Here is a 17,339-nt window from a genome sequence, read left to right as displayed (position 1 = left end):
TGTCCAAGGTTATACAGCAAGTTAATAGAAGAGTTGGGACCAGAAGTAAGGTCTTTCATTTCCTAGCCTATTTCTCTTCTATATCATGCTGCCTGTGACTCCCTTCAGTGACCCTACAGGTCTGTTCTGAGGATTTTCCTAGACCATGCAAAGCCAGGACCATCTTGAGAGAGCCAATTCCTTGAAAGCCTCAGTAGGAAGAAGATGATCTGAGTGCCATGTCTACAAGGAAATTTCTTTGTATATACCCTTTTTCTGATTGTGAATAAAAGTGTTAAAATTCCAGTACCGGTCTCTGTGTACTTCTAGTCACTCTTCACCTATCAAAGTGACAATGACTCACCTCAAGGCTTTTCTATGACTGAGCCTTATGACAGGGAAATAAGGACATAACTTCATAAGGAGGAAAAGGGGGGACGACTGACATTAAGCAAGTTTAGCTTAGGGGAACTTTTTGAAGCAAAGGGAAAAAGTTAATTTAGGCAGGAAAGGGACATTATGGCAGAAAGGCATGAGTAAAACTAATTGTTAAAGTGATGGTAAAGACTAATGTGAAATCTGGAGAAACAGTGTCTTTGTGGTGTGGTATAATGAAAATGAATGTCAGCCACGGATCTACATTCACATTTGGTCTCTACCACTTACATTATTTGTGTGATCTTGGGACTAACAATTAAAAGTGATGAAAAGTAAAACAGGCTGTCCCTGAAAGATGGTTCCTCCTTGGAGAGCTTCAAGCAGTAGCAGTACAACTACTTCGTAGGTATGATAAATGGCAATTCTTTTAGTATACATTATACAGTAGTAAGTAGCAGAGCTGGGATTGAGCATAATTCCTCTTACTCCAAATCCAGTTTTTGTGTTTTATTGTTCTACCTCTGAACTTTGCTTTACTTTCCCCATTTTAACTTCACCCTAATATGTGGTCTGAGGGGGAGGAAACAGGGGAGAACAAGGATATTCCCAATCCAGTTTAGTTTCCAACTTTGGGGACAGCTGGTTATGGATCAGAAGTGACCCTGACACTAATACTCTTGAACTGAGTGTCCTCTGGCCCAGGTTGTTCCAGGCCAGGTCCAGTAACTCTTCATAGTGAATAATCTTTCCATTTTGACTTTTCAAAATAGAGTCCCCAGGTACCAAATCATAAATTAAAAAATAAGACCTATTTTTCCTTTTATGCGCAAAGAGGGTGACTAACCTCAGGCTAAGGCAGAGGAGAAGCTTTTGAACCTGGAGCATTGCACAAATGTGTCTTTATTTGGTTGGTGGGACATAGGGGCTCAGCACTCCCATCAGTGGCCAAGTTCTGTCCAAACTGACTTGGGGAAAATACTGCAATCACATACGCTCAATATTCCTGTGCCACAAGAAAAAGTGCTCACTGGAGGGAGTTTGGCTGTAGAGGAAAACAATGCTGGTCATTTGTCTGTCCTTCCTTGCCAAGGCCTATCTTGAGGCCTGGTGGCAGAACCCAGACCCCAGACTGTTCCCTCCCAGAATTTCCCCTGATGCCCACCTTGGTGGGCAGCTGTACTTGTTCAACACATTGTAGGAATCGCCGCATATGCTCAGTGCAGTTGCGCACATTAGCTTCATTTTTTCGGAGACACAGGTCAAAGTCTTGAAAAGGTTCGGCACAGTCCTGACGGATCTGACGAATGATGGGGCTGGATGAAGGGGTAGGGAAGTGGGGAGAGAAGGCCACAAGTCAAGAACCCCAGTCCTAGGTCCCTTCTTCTGTGCAGACACAGCCTTGCTTCCCTCCCGTCCGATCCCCTCAGACTCACTGGGAGGAGGCGCACTGAGCGACGCTCATCTTGAGGTGGTAGCAATCCCGATGCCAGGACAGCGGATTGGCAACTACGCACTGGACATAACGTTCCATCTCCGGACCGCAGTAGCGCGCTGTCACCTCCAGGGCCGCCTCCCTGCCGGAGGGAAGCAAAAGAGGTGGAGATGACTCCGCCCAGAGGGAGGGGGTACCGCCCAGGTGGCGAGGCTTGGTGGGAGGTGGGCGGAGCCTCAGAGAAGTGGGGAAGAAAGGGGGGGGAAGGCAAGGCCCAGAACGGTTACATGAGGCCCAGAAATCCCTAAGGGGAAGGAAAGGAGGGGAGAGGGAAGGCTTCGGCGGGTTTCAGAGCTCGAGTGGCTTTAGGGGACTTCTACTACTCACATCTCGCCGTCGGGCAAGGTGCTCGGAGTGCTTGGGAAGGTCCTGGATTCCTCCCCTTCCGGTCACGGTTGGTGATGGCGGCGTGCAGGAGTCGCGGAAGGGGGATACCGGAAGTGAGCCGGCGCCTGTCCCCGGAAGCGAGTGCCGAGCTGTGGAAGATGGCGGCGGCGGCGGGCTCGGATGGCGGTAGTGGCCCGTGTCGGGGGCCTCCGGCTGCGTGGCCGCCCCTGCTGCCCGCAGGGCCCGCACTGGTCGCGGCCGGGGACGAGCTGGTGGCTGCAGTGTGGCCGTACCGGCGCCTGGCCCGCCTGCGCCGCCTCACTGTGCTGCCCTTCGTGGGGCTCCTCTACCCGGCCTGGCTAGGCGCCGCGGCTGCCGGCTGCTGGGGTTGGACGGGCGGCTGGACAGAGGTCCCGGAGGCAGCTCTGCTCACTCTGGCAGCCGTCGGGCTGGCGCACGCGCTCACCGTCCTCTCCGGCCACTGGTCCGTGCACGCGCACTGCGCGCTCACGTGCGCTCCGGTAAGTGCACGCGCGTCCGGGCGAGGTTGGTGGGGTAGGGTGGACTTTGGCTAGGAGGCAGTGGGTAGGGAAGGCAAGGCGCCTCCCCCAAGGCCTGGTCCTTCCCCGCCTCTCCCAGGGCCACGTCCTTCCTTGCACGCTTTGCCTCCCGCGCTGTCCGAACTCTGCTCACCTGGCTATCCCAGTTTTCCTAGATACTCCACGTGGTGTGTTTAGCCTTCCGCAACCTGCATTCCTAGGCCCACTTGGCTACCCCACCTAGTGTTCTCAGGACTGCCTGTCACCTTTCTCTGACAATGCTGCGGTGGGGACAGACCCTTTCCAACCCCCTCTCATTTCAGATAAGAGTGGCCAGGGTGGTGGGATGGGGAGAGCTGGGTGAGGGAGGGGTCTCTGGCCCAGGACCAGGGCTCTGGCAATGCTGTCACTTCTAATCCAAGTTTAATTAGCCTCTGTACCCATGGCAGATCTATTGTGAAGCAAACAAGTCACTGGTGGGTGCACATGTGTGCACCTGGTCTCCAGAAACTTTACTCTTCACTTTTACTCATCAGTTCTGCTGCTTAGTTGTCTCTGGTGACTTGGAACAGGTGGTGGCAATGGTCATGAATATTCCTGGGCCTCCAGGGAGACTATCGATATTCCCTGAGGCACTAGGAACTGAAGAGCAAATGATCACTCAGAAGCCATACCGGTCATTTGATCTTACTTGTTCTCAGACCAAGGGAGTGTGTCTCCTTTAAGGGAGAAGTCCCAGAGCTGAGAAACAAGGTAGGGGAGAATGATTGCTTGCTGCCTGTGAAGAACAAGAGACAAATTCTCCTTTTAGTCCTAGAGCTTACTGGTTCTACTGAACAAGAATGTGGGGAGGGGTGGAACTGAAAAGCTAAAATTAAGACTTCTGTCTTTTTTGTTTAGTTTTAAATGGGTATATTTGTCTTCCCTGCACCAGACAAGATGGAACTCAACTTTATGCCTCAGATCTCCTTTACCTGGATGTTAAATCTTACTGTTACTTATAGGAATATGATCCTAACAAAGCAACCCTGGTGAAAGTGGTCCCAACTCCCAACAATGGATCAGCTGAACTTGTAGCCTTGCATCGAGATGAGGTAAGGAAGCAGCATAATGAACTCAATAGGGCTTCTGGAGCCACATCCTGGTTACCTGGCAGCATCCCTGCATAGGACCTTTAGCCTCCAGGTCTCTGGGGAGATTTTCCTCGGACACACACACTGTAAGCCAGACCTGTTCCTCCAGGGAGAAGGCGGGCAGGAGGTGCTGTCCTTTGAGTTTCAGAAGATCAAGTACTCCTATGACAGAGGGGAGAAAAAGAAGTTCCTTCCAGTGGCATTTCCTGTGGGAAGCCCCTTTTCCTGCTACCAAAATGCCCGTGGCTTTCAGGAAGATGCAGAAATCCGAGCAGCTGAAAAGAGATACGGTACCAACAAGTGAGTCTCCTGTTCACCTTGGAAGAGTCATCTTTTCTTGTCAGGGACTTCTTATCTTTCTCTAGAATTGTCCCTAGAATTCCTTGGCACCAAACTAATTCCTGCCCTTTCAGGAGTTGGGTTGATATCCTTCTCTTCAAGTGCTCCAGATTGACTGTTTGCAGGTCTTTCACATCCTGACAGTTCCCTTTCCAGTTCACTTTATGCACTGATACACTAATCTTTCTGATGCACATAAAGTTAAGGCAACATATTTGAAGTCATACTATACTGCATTCATCATTGCCATAACCTATGTGTTTCTTATATGATGCAGTGCTATTCTTATTCTCAGAAACCTTTAATAACTCTCTGTAGCCTATATCCAAAGTCCTTGGCTTTGTATATGAGGTTCCTACGATTTGTCCATTACATACTGTCTCTCATCTATGTTAACCTTCCATCTTTAACCAAACTGGTCTCTTTATTCTCTCTCCACCCACCCCAAATATGATGACCATTGCTCATCTTTCCTGCCCTTGCTTAGAACTATCCCCACATGATTAGAATGTTTTATTTCCTCAATGTTTCTTCAGATCTTTTCATCCTTTTGCACCCAGCTCAAAATCTACCTTATTCATGGAGATTTTCTGACCACTCTGTCCTTTTTTGCTCTAAAAACCCTAATATTCTGTAATCTTGGCATATTGTGCCTTCTGTTTATCTCTTCACCCTTGAAACTCATCTCACCAATCTGACTTAAGCTACCTGAGGGCAGGGCCTGTGTCTTACACCTCTATCATCAGTGCCCAGCATGGTGTCCTGCAAAAGATAGGCTTTAATAAGTACAGATTGGGATTAACAATAAAGTAAACAGCAGGATCAACTCAAGGAGAGGTAGCAGTGGTGCCATGCCTCTTCTACCTTTCTCAGAGCAGATTGCTACTTGCCTTACCTAACCCTCAGTCTGGGCTAGAAGATGAAGAGACATGTCCCACAAAATTGTCAGTAAGGGGGGCAATTGTCAAAGCGGGAATTTTCATCTGATTTTGGAGGGCTGCCCTGCTACCCTTCAGAAGCCTGATGCCTCCTGATGGGGTTGGGGGGCTGGTCTCCTTTTCAGGGCAGAGATGGTGGTGCCTGAGTTCTCGGAGCTGTTTAAAGAGAGAGCCACAGCCCCCTTCTTTGTGTTTCAGGTAAAGGTACCTCTGTTGTCTCTGAGGTTCAGCCCCTGGTGCTAGGGCTGCTGTGCATGCCCTCTCCTCTCCAGTCCAATCCAACAAGCATTTATTAAGCACCTACTATGTACAGGGCACTGTGGTAAGCACTGGGGATCTATAGATAAAATGAAAAACAGATTCTGCCCTCAAGGAGCTTACATTCCCCTGAAGCTTATATTTTCCCTTTTATTTTACTTGGGGGAAAAAAGCAAGACCATATTAGTTTACTCTTGGAATATTTAATGATAGATACCTCAGCTTGAGGAATAAGTAGGCCAACCACTCTAATCACCTACTTACCCTATGAAACCCTTCCCCTTCTCTCCCAGGGATCAAGGTCCCTTCTCCTGCCATAATTTTTAGAAATAAGACAGAATAATAGGCCTAAGCCTGATTTATATTTATGTCCTGATTCTCCCCAGGTATTTTGTGTGGGGCTCTGGTGCCTAGATGAGTACTGGTACTACAGTGTCTTCACCCTCTCCATGTTGGTTGCCTTTGAGGCCTCCCTTGTACAGCAGCAGATGAGGAATATGTCAGAGATCCGGAAGATGGGCAATAAGCCATACATGATCCAGGTATGGAGCTGACCTAGCTTACCTTTAAGGACATCTAGTCTATCCAGGAATTTCTTAGGGCAGACAAGGGGAAGATATGGCAGTTTATTGTTGGGTGTTACTAGACTTGGATCAAGATTGGAACTGTTGTTCGATGTTGTTTACTTATCACCATCTTACCTCTTTCTGGCAGGTTTATCGAAGCCGAAAGTGGAGACCAATTTCCAGTGATGAGATCATACCCGGAGACATCGTCTCCATTGGTAACGTACTAGATGTAAAGAGATCCAAGTTCCCAGACAGTCTCTTTCCCCCTCTCCTCCTTATTCCTGATAATCATAGGTAGTTAAAGCTAGAAGGGGCCTGAGAGATAATCTAGTCCAGTCACCTCATTTTCTAGATGGGGAAACTAAGACTTATCGAGAGGAAGTGACGTCTAGATGGTGATGCATTGAGTTAGTAGTAGACCCAGAATAGACTCCATGTGTTCTGATTGCCCTTGACTATTCTGAGATCTATCACCCTCAGCCCTTCCCTAGGGAAAGTTGTGTCCTCTTCCTGTCTCTTTTTTGTGTGTGTATGGTAGTGGGAGAGTCACGAATCAGATGGGCTCTGCCTCCTTGTGATATAATCTCTCCTCCAATAGGTCGCTCCCCCCATGAAAACCTTGTTCCTTGTGATGTGCTGCTGCTTCGGGGCCGCTGCATTGTAGATGAGGCCATGCTCACTGGGGAGTCAGTACCTCAGATGAAGGTGAGACAAGGGAAATAGTAATACAGGTGAGATGTAGCCAAGGAGAGAGAGCTAAGTCCTGAAAAATACTGGGGGTCTCATTGCAGGAACCAATTGAGGATCTGGACCCAGATCATGTGCTGGACATACAAGCTGATTCACGCCTCCATGTTATCTTTGGGGGCACCAAGGTTGTGCAGCATATTGCTCCTCAGAAAGCCACCACAGGGCTGAAATGTAGGTTCCTCTCCATCTCTCATATTGGATAATGTACTTGATCAGGAGTTTCTTTCTTCCCCATGAAAATGGCTTTCCCTTCTCCCCAGCCTCAATCTGGCTCTTCCCCTAATTTTGGTCAGTGACTCAGACTCTGCAGCATAGGTTTAGATGTGTGTACATGAACATTCATGAGGGGATCTTTGGATTAGCCATATTTCTGGTCCTCCCCAGGACTACAGAAGAATTCAAATCAAAAATTGTTTTTCCCCATTCCCTGATGTAGCTCATGTTTCTCTCATCCTCAAAGTGATGGTGTCACATATAGAAAGTACGTGAAAACTGGCAAAGGCATTGGCTAAATGTAGATTGGGGGATGGGAACAAGGTTTCCACCTTCCTCTAGAGATCATACAATCTCTTAATTATCTGATTGTTTCCTGTAGCAGTCGACAATGGCTGTGTGGCTTATGTTCTGAGGACTGGCTTCAATACATCACAGGTAACAGCCATTTGGCAGGATAGGAGGGCCTATGGTGGAATAGTAGGTTCTGGGTAAGGGAGGGATGAGCCAGGGTGTCCTTCATGTTTTCTGATTATGCCATCAGGTTGATTGACAGATTTTTCCCTGTTCTGCTATAAAATGTCTTCATTAGCATGGAACCTCTGCCCTGGGTTTAGGGTTTAGTATCTGATTAGTCCTTGAGGCCCCAGCACAAAATTATAGTTGCCCTACTTTATACTTATAATATTGAAAAATTAATGTTATACCAAATGTAATATGCTAAATGTAATGTTTAGAAATTTGTTTGGAAATATAATATCAATTTTAAAAAGATTATTGTGGTCACCATTTATAAAAATAATTAACCCTTAAGTCATGAGGATGATAATAGCTTTTAACAATTTAGTTTTAATATAAATATAGTCTAAGAAAGAAATAGAGGGAGAGAAATTTTAAAAAATATTTCCTAGCCTCCCACTCTAATCTTACCAGCCCACAAGAGTGTCTTCCGCCTCAGCCACCAACCTCCAGAGAAAAAAGACCCAGTCTCCTCTACGGTCTCATTTTATAGTCCTTCTCCATGTCACATCCTTTTCCTCTGAGTTGGTCTACCACATCCTAGGAACCAATCAAAGTCTCTGACCCTAGTTCCGGGTCGCTAAAGGGCTGACTTGGACAAGCAGAAAGTTCACGATCCTGGGAGGAAGGGGTTCCTTTTACACATACCTGAAAAAAAAGAAACATTCTCTATTACTTTGGTGAAAGCATCGTTATTCTGCCTCTCCCAGGGCAAACTGCTTCGCACAATTCTTTTTGGAGTGAAGAGGGTGACTGCCAACAACCTGGAGACTTTTATCTTCATCCTCTTCCTACTTGTCTTTGCAGTTGCAGCAGCAGCATATGTTTGGATTGAAGGTAAACTTTCTGTTCTCTGGGCCTCAGGGTTGGGCTTATATCCTTTGGTTTGACCTTGACCCTGATTATATAGACTACATTATTTGTCTTCTGTTCAGGTACTAAGGACCCCAGTAGGAACCGATACAAACTATTTCTGGAATGCACTCTGATCCTGACCTCAGTTGTGCCTCCAGAGCTTCCCATTGAGTTGTCTCTGGCTGTAAACACCTCTCTGATTGCCTTGGCCAAACTCTGTGAGTGGCTCCTCTGGGTTTGTGTGGGTGGGAGGAGATCGGCTAGCCATGGGAGCAGGCTTTCACTGGTCTTTTTTCCTTCAGACATGTATTGCACAGAGCCGTTCCGGATCCCCTTTGCTGGCAAAGTTCAAGTGTGCTGTTTTGATAAGACAGGCACCCTGACCAGTGACAGTCTTGTGGTGCGGGGCGTGGCTGGACTCAAGTGAGTGAAAAAGCATGCTTTAAGTTTCCTCAGAAGTTTTTCCTGTCCCAGGACTCAGAGGCCTTAATGTCTCAGGTGTAGGGGATCACATAGAAGTCTAGGATATGGCTGAGATAACTGGAGAGATTCTAGTTCCTGTGGTAGATGTACATAGTTGATTGTCCAGGCTCTAGAATGGCATTTCAGTCTCAGTAGAGAACTTGTTTGATCTTTTCCACCTTCCTCAGATCCCACTTTTTCCTATTTAAGATTTTCCTCAGAAGCCAGGCTGAGATATTGGATGCCTGTCCATCACTTTTACTCTTCCGGCGGGAGGTTGGGAGAGGCACTTGTAGGTTTGTCTCCACACTGTAACCTGGCTGGCTGTTTCCCATCGTTGCAGAGATGGGAAGGAGGTGACGCCAGTGTCCAATATTCCTGTAGAAACACACCGGGCCCTGGCCACATGCCACTCCTTAGTGCTACTGGATGATGGCTCCTTGGTAGGAGATCCTCTAGAGAAAGCCATGCTGACAGCTGTGGAGTGGACTCTAACCAAAGGTGAGTTGGCATCCAATGTCACCAGTTATTCAGGGGAGTGCCTTGGAAGTAAGCATTTGAAAATAAGAGTTCTCCTGTTTGGGCTATAATTTACATCCAGGCTGTGGGTAAGGGGATGGAGGAGAGCAGAGAAGTTGTGCTGGGAGGCAGTGGGACATGAACAGAATGGGCTTGGGATGGAGGGATGGTATCCTTGCTGCCTAATGAGTGAAACCCTTCAGGACTCCTGCTTATTTGTTTCCAGATGAGAAAGTTTTCCCCAGAAGTATTAAAACTCAGGGACTGAAAATTCACCAGCGCTTTCATTTTGCCAGTGCCCTGAAGCGAATGTCTGTGCTGGCCTCCTTTGAGAAGATGGGGTCCACTGACCTGTGTTACATCGCTGCAGTGAAGGGGGCCCCTGAGACCCTGCACTCCATGGTGAGCACCACCCTGGTGCCTTCCCACAAGGCTGACATGTACCTGAGATGAGAGGCTCAGGCATTACATGGGTTCCTATTTCCCTGAAGTATGTCTCAGGGACTGTGTTGTTCAGTGTATCATTCAATTTTTTTTTCTCCTCTAGTTTTCTCAGTGCCCAAGTGACTATCAAAGCATTCATACTGAGATCTCCAGGGAAGGGGCCCGTATCCTCGCTCTGGGATATAAGGAATTGGGCCACCTCACTCACCAGCAGGTATCTGACCCTCCCACTTTCCCATAGCACAGAGTAACTCTTGGCAGTGGCCTTGGTGTACAGCTCAGGCCTCTCTCCAGCACCTTGGCTAACCTAACCCTCCATGACTCCTTCCTAGGTCCGAGAAGTTAAACGTGAAACTCTTGAATGCCACCTGAAATTTGTGGGTTTCATTGTAGTCTCCTGCCCACTCAAAGCTGACTCCAAAGCTGTGATTCGGGAAATCCAGAATGCATCACACAGGGTACAGCTGTTCTCTCTCTTGAGACCTTTAACCCTCCTCCCTATGTGCCCCTACTCCTGCTTTATAGGATTAAAAAAAAAAAATAGGAGCTAGAAGGGACCTCAGAGGCCATGGAATCCAACCTTCTTGCTTTACAGGCAGAGGTGAAGGGACTGGCCCAGGGTCACCTAGCAAGTAAGTGTCTGAGACTGAATTTGAATTCAGGTCTTTATGACTCCAGGCCCTGCACTATACCCATTGTACTACCAGCTGCTTATCCCATCTTCTTAGCCTTTCCTGGACACTCAAAAGCTATGACCTATTCCTCCAGGTGGTCATGATCACGGGTGATAACCCACTTACAGCCTGTCATGTGGCCCAAGAGCTGCACTTCATTGAGAAGGAGCACACATTAATCCTACAGGCCCCTTCCCAGAAAGGTAAGCATTGGATTCTATGCAGGTGACAGGATATCCCCTGCTGACTCCTGGTTTCAGGAAGCAGTGTGGTCAGGAAGATAGAGCAAGGGCCATTTTGGGCTCTAGGGACTATTGGGGTACAAGGTTTCTGAGGGCTTCCTGCAGGGTCACACAAACTCCTGGCAGGCTGTGCTTGTTGACCACATATTGACAGATGATCAGCAGGCCAACCCTCATTAGTCTTTTTTAGTTCAGCACATGATTATTGAATCCCCTTTGTGGTCATCTAAGTTGTAAGGGAGCCAAGAAAAGTGGAAGTCTCTGGCTAGAGAAATGAAACTCACACATGATCCATTTAGAGTCAGTAAAGGTGTGGTTGTGCTGAGATCCAGTCCTGTATCTGGTATAGTCTATGCTGGTATAGTTCTGGAGTAATTCAGAAAAGGAAAATAGCACTGGCTTCACAAGTACTTATTAAATCTTTACTATTTGTTAAGAAGATGCATTGTACCTGTCCTTGTGGAACTCACGGTGGGGGAGAAGGGGGAAGATAACACAAATCAGATAGGCTTTTTATTTTCTAAAAGGTTTATACAGAGGAAAAAAAAAAGTGATCCATGAAGTACAAAGAGGAAGGTTGGTTGTTACCAACAAGGAGGGTGCCAGGAAGACTTGTATATTTTGAGTGGGTTACAAAAGGAAAATCAGCACTAAACACATCAAGAGAGAAAAGACATTTCAGGCTTCAGGAAGAGCCTGAACTGATACACTGAGTGGAGAGCATGATATGTTTCAGAAAGGAGAGAGCTGCCTTGATCTGATTTGAAACTTGTTGCTTGAGGTTGTAAGTTGGAAGGGATCTCTGAAACCATCACATCCAATTTTACCTGAATGAAAATCCTCTAAATTCTTGGCTTGTTCTCTGCTCAACCTCAGGTTAGGGAAAAGCTCACTACCTTTGCCTGTTCCACTTATGGACAATTCTGATTTTTAGGGAATGTTTTCCTTACACGAAACTGAAATCTGTCTCTGTAGCTTGCACCCATTGTCCCGAGCTTGTTTTGAAAAAGTGATAGTACTTCCCTACAGGAATCCCTCAAATACCTAAATATAGTTTCTCCCCATGACTGCCTCCCATGTTTTCTCTTCTCTTGCTTGCCATCCCCAGTTCCCTGTCAACCCTTTCATGGGATGACTTCTAGTCCCTTCATTCTCCTTATTGTCTTCTCCTGGAGGTGTTTCAGCATTTCATTATCCTTCCTAAAGTGCAGTTCCCCAAATTGAACAGAATATATACATTGGCCTCGGTACATTATAGTCACATTACTAGATCACTCACTTTGGACTGCCCCTCTAAATATTGAAACCTAAGATCACATCAGCTTTTGCTTTTTTGACTGCCAAGTAACACTGACTGACTCACGTTTGTGGTTGCCTAAGACTCTTAGATTGTTTCCACATTACCTAGACGTTCTCTCCTATCTTGTACTGAAAAATATTTTTTTAATCTCTACAAGATGTGTTACATTTATAAGTCCTTGTTAAATTTTACTTTATTGAATTTAGCTAGTCACCAAGCTTTGTTTATGGCCTGCCTGGCAAAGCTTTGTTGGCTATTCTTCCTGGTTTCATAGTGTCCCCATTTTTAATAAAATAATAAATAATAAAAATTTGAAATTGTCCAGGGCCAAGGGCTGGGATATTCCAACAGAGACCTCTTTCTAGGTTGATATTTGCCATTAATGAGCAATAGGATTGTTCAGTTTCAGCCATTCAGTCCATTCTGTATGTCCTTGTCTCTCATCTCCCAAGTATTTTTTTACTCCCATCTAATGGATGAGGCTAAAAAGGTGAGAGAGAGAGAGAGAGAGAGAGAGAGAGAGAGAGAGAGAAGGAGAGGGAGAGGGAGAAGGAGAGAGGGAGAGAGGGTTTCTGTTCTGGGTACAACCCACCCTCCTGCCAATTACCTTACAGCTTTGAAACCCTCCTCCTCTCTTTCATTTGGTTAAGTCTGCGTTCCCCAACGTCTATATACATATACATATATCTGTTAATTTTTCTCACACAGTGAGACAAATCTGGTTCCAGAGAAACCTAGAAATATTTGTGAACTCAGGCAGAATGGAATGGAAGAAAAAACAGTTTTGGAATCACCAAAAACCCCAGTCAGTACAACGGCCAACCACAAGTCCAAAAGCCCAGTGATGGAGCATATTGCTAAAAAATGGGATAGACATTTTTGAATAAGGCCATCAAAGGAGTTTGTTGTGCTGGACTTCCACTTAATCATTTATAAGAGTTTTATGGGGGAGGGGAATTTGTAATGAGAGGGAATAAAAAAGATTAGCAAGTCAAAAAGAAAAAAGGAGAGTCATTAAAGCATTTTTCTAAAAGTACATAGAAGAGAACATAATGAAAGCCAGAAGGAAACATAGGTGAGTGAGACAGCCTCAAAAGTTATATGATGAAATAATCATATTTAAAAGGAAAAGCAAGTTGCATATTATAGAGACTCACAGATTAAAAGTGTAATCTCCTTTTTCTGTTCTTTCTCCCCCTTTAGTATTTGTTAAGTTCAGAATTAAAACATTTAAAATAAAGGAAATGTTGAAACTTGGATCAAGGACAGATAAAAATCTGAGAATCATTTATATAAATGGAAGTTGAAGGCAGGGAGATTACCAGATCTGTGAGGAAGAATATATAGAGAGCTGCCTTGTGCCTTGTGGGATTCCCATAGTTTGAAGTCAGAAGGAAAGGAAACAGTACAGAAATGCTATGGGCAGGAGAACCATTACAGTATCGTAGCATCCCAAAGACCAAAGGAGGAGAAAATTCACATACAATTACACGTGGCTCCTGATGTGTTGCAGGCTCCGAGTGGCATTGGCAGTCCATTGATGGCACCATCATCTACCCACTGAGGCAGAGCTCCACAAAGGAACTGACTTCAAACCATGCATTGTGCCTCACAGGGGATGGTCTTGCCCACCTCCAAGCTTCTGACCATCACTACCTGCTCAAGCTCATTCCTCATGTGCAGGTGTTTGCCCGAGTCTCCCCCAAACAGAAGGTGATCTTGGAGCCTGGCCAGGGGTGGGGGAGAAGGGATCATTATAGGCTTCCCTTTTGCTGACCACTCCCCCTCCTGTCCTAGGAGTTTGTCATCACTAGCCTAAAGGAGCTTGGCTACGTAACCCTGATGTGTGGGGATGGCACCAATGATGTTGGGGCATTGAAGCATGCAGATGTGGGTAAGGGAAAGGGAGGTGGGTGTGAGCCCCCAGTCTGAATAGGGAGTCATGGATCAGCCTATCAATAGAGCTCCTCGTGTAAGGGGGTGGGGAAGGTGGGATATTCATTGAAACAGATGGAAATTTGTTCAGATGGCATGGTGGATTTCTAGAGAATGGACAATAATGACTGCAAGCTATATGGCTATTCTTCCTATGGCCAGAGTCCCCCAATATTTTCTATAAGGGAAGGAGGGTGCAGAGAACCTTCCTTCTCAACCCTACTTGTGCCTTTCAGGGGTTGCTCTATTGGCTAATGCCCCAGAACGGATATTTGAGAGGCGTCGAAGACCCAGGGATGGCCCCAGTGATGGGAGACTATCCTTGAGCAGCAGCAGCAGTGTAAGAATGACCTCTAGGCTGGTTAAGCATCGGCCTGTGCGGGAGGAGCAGTTGAATCTCCAAAGGGTATGTGAGATCACCAAGGTTTGGAAGTCTAGAATAAGGGGTAGAGGATAGGAAATGGCAGGGGTCCTTCTGAGCCATAACCTTTTCTCTACCTGTAGGAGCGTCTCAACCAGGTGTTAAGGGACCTAGAGGAGGACCACGCCCCTGTTGTGAAGCTGGGAGATGCTAGCATAGCAGCCCCGTTCACCTCTAAGCTCTCATCCATTCAATGTAGTGAGTATCTAGGCTCCAAGGGATGTAGCTGTCACAGTTACTGACCTCCCTTTACTAACTAAAGACCAGCTCCTCATCATGTGCCCATTCATTCTCCCTAACCCAGTGATGGTCAAACTTTTTAAAGAGGGGACCAAAGGAAAGGAAATGCTCATCTGTCAGTCTGTTTCTAAGGCAACTTTTCGAAGTTTCATTGTATTGTATCCTACTCGTTGTATTTGTCAGATTAGGAATAATGTCAAACAGCCGGATAGAACATTTCAGGAGGCCTCATCTGGCCCGCAGGCTGTAGTTTGCCTATCACTGCCCTAACCCATTCTGATGCCCAACTGCATTCCTGTCTACTCCTGCTGATTGACCCCTAATGCATACAACCCTTCACTGCTTTCTCTCGCCCCCTGGGAGATGGCCCAAGGGCCCTGAGTGGGTTATCATTCTAATCTTACTTCGGGGACAGGAGATTTTTTGGTGTTGGTTCCTTTCTAGTCCCCAAACCTGACTGTGACTCCTCTTCTGCCTCTTCCTCAGTCTGTCACGTCATCAAACAAGGCCGGTGCACTCTAGTCACCACACTACAGATGTTCAAAATCCTGGCTCTGAATGCACTCATCCTTGCCTACAGCCAGAGTGTCCTCTACCTGGAAGGGGTCAAGTTCAGTGACTTCCAGGCCACACTGCAGGGCTTGCTGCTGGCTGGCTGCTTCCTCTTCATCTCCCGCTCCAAGGTTTGTAGATACAGTGCAGGTAGGCAGACAGCCAGTGTGAGAGACAAGGCCTGAGAGGGAGCCCCTGATCTGCAGGGTCTATAGCTACTGCAACCAGTACAGAAAGAAAGGAAGTCACACTCTCAAAGGGCATTTTTTATCCTGCAAATATCAGCCTTAGGAGCTCATGAGAGCTGAGGGGTGTGGCATGTGAGAAATGAAATGGCTGAGGAAACAAAGGTTTGAGCTTCCAAACATTTCGGTTTATTAAGCAATGCATGCCAATTGCTCAACAAACTAGGACCAGACCTCAGGATGGGCTGGACCTTGAATACAGGGGAAGATAGACTCATACAATAAAAACAAATAAGACCAATTTATTTCAAGGAAACTTAACGAGGAGTCAAAATTAGGTAATCATTTTCTCGTTGGAGGAAAGATTCTGTCCTCCTTCATCTCCCCAGAGCAAGGATGAGCAGAGACCTTTCTAACCCCCAGCCCTTGAAGACATTGTCACCTGAGCGGCCACTGCCCAACATCTTCAACTTGTACACAGTCCTGACTGTGCTTCTCCAGTTCCTGGTGCATTTTCTGAGTCTGATCTATCTGTACAAAGGGGCTCAGGCCCGAAGCCCTGGCAAGTGAGTGGCTCCTGACCCTTCCCTTCTCCTTTCAATAACTTGGATAGGTCTCTGTCCTAATACATTTCTGTGGAATCCTAATCCTCCCTTCTTCTCTAGGAAGGAGGAGTTTGTGGATTTGTACAAAGAGTTTGAGCCAAGCTTGGTCAACAGCACTGTGTATATCATGGCCATGGCCATGCAGATGGCCACTTTTGCCATCAACTATAAGGTGAGGCCTCCCTTCCTGAACTAACCTTATTGGATCCCCAATTCTTATTGATACCCCAACCCCATGGAGCTCCCAATTTCTAACTGCACCTACTCTCATAGTACTAGACCTGGGAAGACCCTAATTCCCACCACTTCCAGTACCTTGCCCCACTGACTACTCTGCACTGAGCCCTAGGAGGAGGTTAGGGCAAGGGATTTGAGTGACCCTGGCCTCCCCCAGGGTCCCCCATTCATGGAGAGCCTTCGGGAGAACAAGCCCCTTCTGTGGAGCCTCGGTCTATCCATTGCTGCTGTTGCTGGTCTCCTGTTGGGCTCTTCCCCTGACTTCAACAGCCAGTTTGGGCTTGTGGACATCCCTGTGGAGGTAAGAAAGCCCTCCATTCAAGCTGATACTGACTCTAGTACTCCATTTTAGTCCATTGGGAGTTTCCTCCAGTGAACACTGACCTAAAGCTTTCTAGTCCAGACCCTTGGCTTTTCCTCCATCCCATTCAATGCCCCCAAAAGCCCCAAGGAAGTCACTAGTAGAATTAACAGGGTTCTCTTCAAGCCCTTCTAATCCTTTTCTCCATGTTCTGCAGTTCAAGCTGGTGATTGCTCAGGTCCTGCTGCTTGACTTCTGCCTGGCCCTTCTGGTAGACCGTGTCCTTCAGTTCTTATTGGGGAGCCCGAAGATGAAAGTGCCTTCATGAGCCTGAACCTAGGGCCCTCCTTCCCAGGGCCATGGAGAGGCGACCATGTGATCCCAGGGTGGGGGCCTGGAAGAGTCCAGACTGTAGGGAGGAGCAGTGATCACCCCCCTCCCCATTGATGTTCTAAGTGATGTTCTAGGACAGACTTAAGTGGGAACCTTTTGTACTGTGGGCCCCCTGCTCTATTCCCTCCCCCTTTGGTAAATAAAGCAGCATCAGCGTATTTTAAAATTAACCAAAGCCTCAGCTGTCTGTTGTTATAGGATGAGAGGTTTAGAAGTGAACCTTTTGAGAGGAGTTCCCCAGATTTATAGTGAGAAAGGGGGTGCAGACATTGAAGCTACTTCAGCCTGCTTGGCTGGTTTTTTAAGGCTTCCTTCCTCATCCAGAGTCCCACCCTCTGTCCATTCCCAACAACTGGTCTAGCTGGTACCTCCTGGGCTGATATTGAACCCCTTTGGGCCTCCATTAACTCTCCCCTACTTTTTTTTTTGGATGAAGAGAGGGTTGTTTCTTCTCTGGCTCTGGGTCATGCAAAAGGTGGTTCAGATCCTTCCCTTCCCCAAGCCAGATAATGTCATTCCTTCTCTCTTTACCCCTAATGG

General features: G+C 46.8%; 2 protein-coding genes across 2 annotated transcripts; one reads left to right on the top strand and one right to left on the bottom strand.

Annotated features, from left to right (window-relative positions):
* Positions 1 to 1,238: 1,238 nt before the first annotated feature.
* CHCHD5 (coiled-coil-helix-coiled-coil-helix domain containing 5) lies at positions 1,239 to 2,266 on the bottom strand. Its single transcript, XM_044669809.1, has 4 exons — positions 2,177 to 2,266; positions 1,791 to 1,931; positions 1,520 to 1,670; positions 1,239 to 1,399 (listed from the first exon to the last, which is right to left on the bottom strand). Coding segments are annotated over exons 1-4 (312 nt in total). The 5' UTR covers positions 2,179 to 2,266; the 3' UTR covers positions 1,239 to 1,381.
* ATP13A1 (ATPase 13A1) lies at positions 2,178 to 16,969 on the top strand. The gene is made up of 26 exons (XM_044669785.1): positions 2,178 to 2,697; positions 3,720 to 3,809; positions 3,958 to 4,148; positions 5,251 to 5,323; positions 5,770 to 5,925; positions 6,098 to 6,167; positions 6,551 to 6,657; positions 6,744 to 6,873; positions 7,298 to 7,353; positions 8,145 to 8,271; positions 8,370 to 8,507; positions 8,592 to 8,712; positions 9,095 to 9,252; positions 9,497 to 9,672; positions 9,818 to 9,928; positions 10,047 to 10,172; positions 10,483 to 10,591; positions 13,444 to 13,643; positions 13,728 to 13,824; positions 14,102 to 14,271; positions 14,370 to 14,484; positions 15,013 to 15,209; positions 15,687 to 15,829; positions 15,929 to 16,040; positions 16,263 to 16,406; positions 16,624 to 16,969. Exons 1-26 carry the CDS (start codon positions 2,251 to 2,253, stop codon positions 16,732 to 16,734), a joined length of 3,675 nt encoding a protein of 1,224 aa, XP_044525720.1. The 5' UTR covers positions 2,178 to 2,250; the 3' UTR covers positions 16,735 to 16,969.
* Positions 16,970 to 17,339: the final 370 nt, after the last annotated feature.

The sequence above is a fragment of the Gracilinanus agilis genome, chromosome 1 (genome assembly GCF_016433145.1).
Source record: "Gracilinanus agilis isolate LMUSP501 chromosome 1, AgileGrace, whole genome shotgun sequence".
NCBI classification, from domain to species: domain Eukaryota; kingdom Metazoa; phylum Chordata; class Mammalia; order Didelphimorphia; family Didelphidae; genus Gracilinanus; species Gracilinanus agilis.
Note: the sequence above shows the minus strand (reverse complement) of the source record. Positions and strands in the feature narration are given on the sequence as shown.

What these genes read in the sequence shown, in the direction of transcription:
- ATP13A1 (XM_044669785.1), top strand. Translation starts at nt 2,251, where the DNA reads ATGGCGGCGTGCAGGAGTCGCGGAAGGGGGATACCGGAAGTGAGCCGG. An exon ending in GCGCGCTCACGTGCGCTCCG is followed by an intron (nt 2,698 to 3,719) that starts GTAAGTGCACGC and finishes TGTTACTTATAG; the next exon opens with GAATATGATCCTAACAAAGC. An exon ending in GATTGCCTTGGCCAAACTCT is followed by an intron (nt 8,508 to 8,591) that starts GTGAGTGGCTCC and finishes TTTTTCCTTCAG; the next exon opens with ACATGTATTGCACAGAGCCG.
- CHCHD5 (XM_044669809.1), bottom strand. An exon ending in GCTCAGTGCGCCTCCTCCCA is followed by an intron (nt 1,671 to 1,790) that starts GTGAGTCTGAGG and finishes CCCTTCATCCAG; the next exon opens with CCCCATCATTCGTCAGATCC.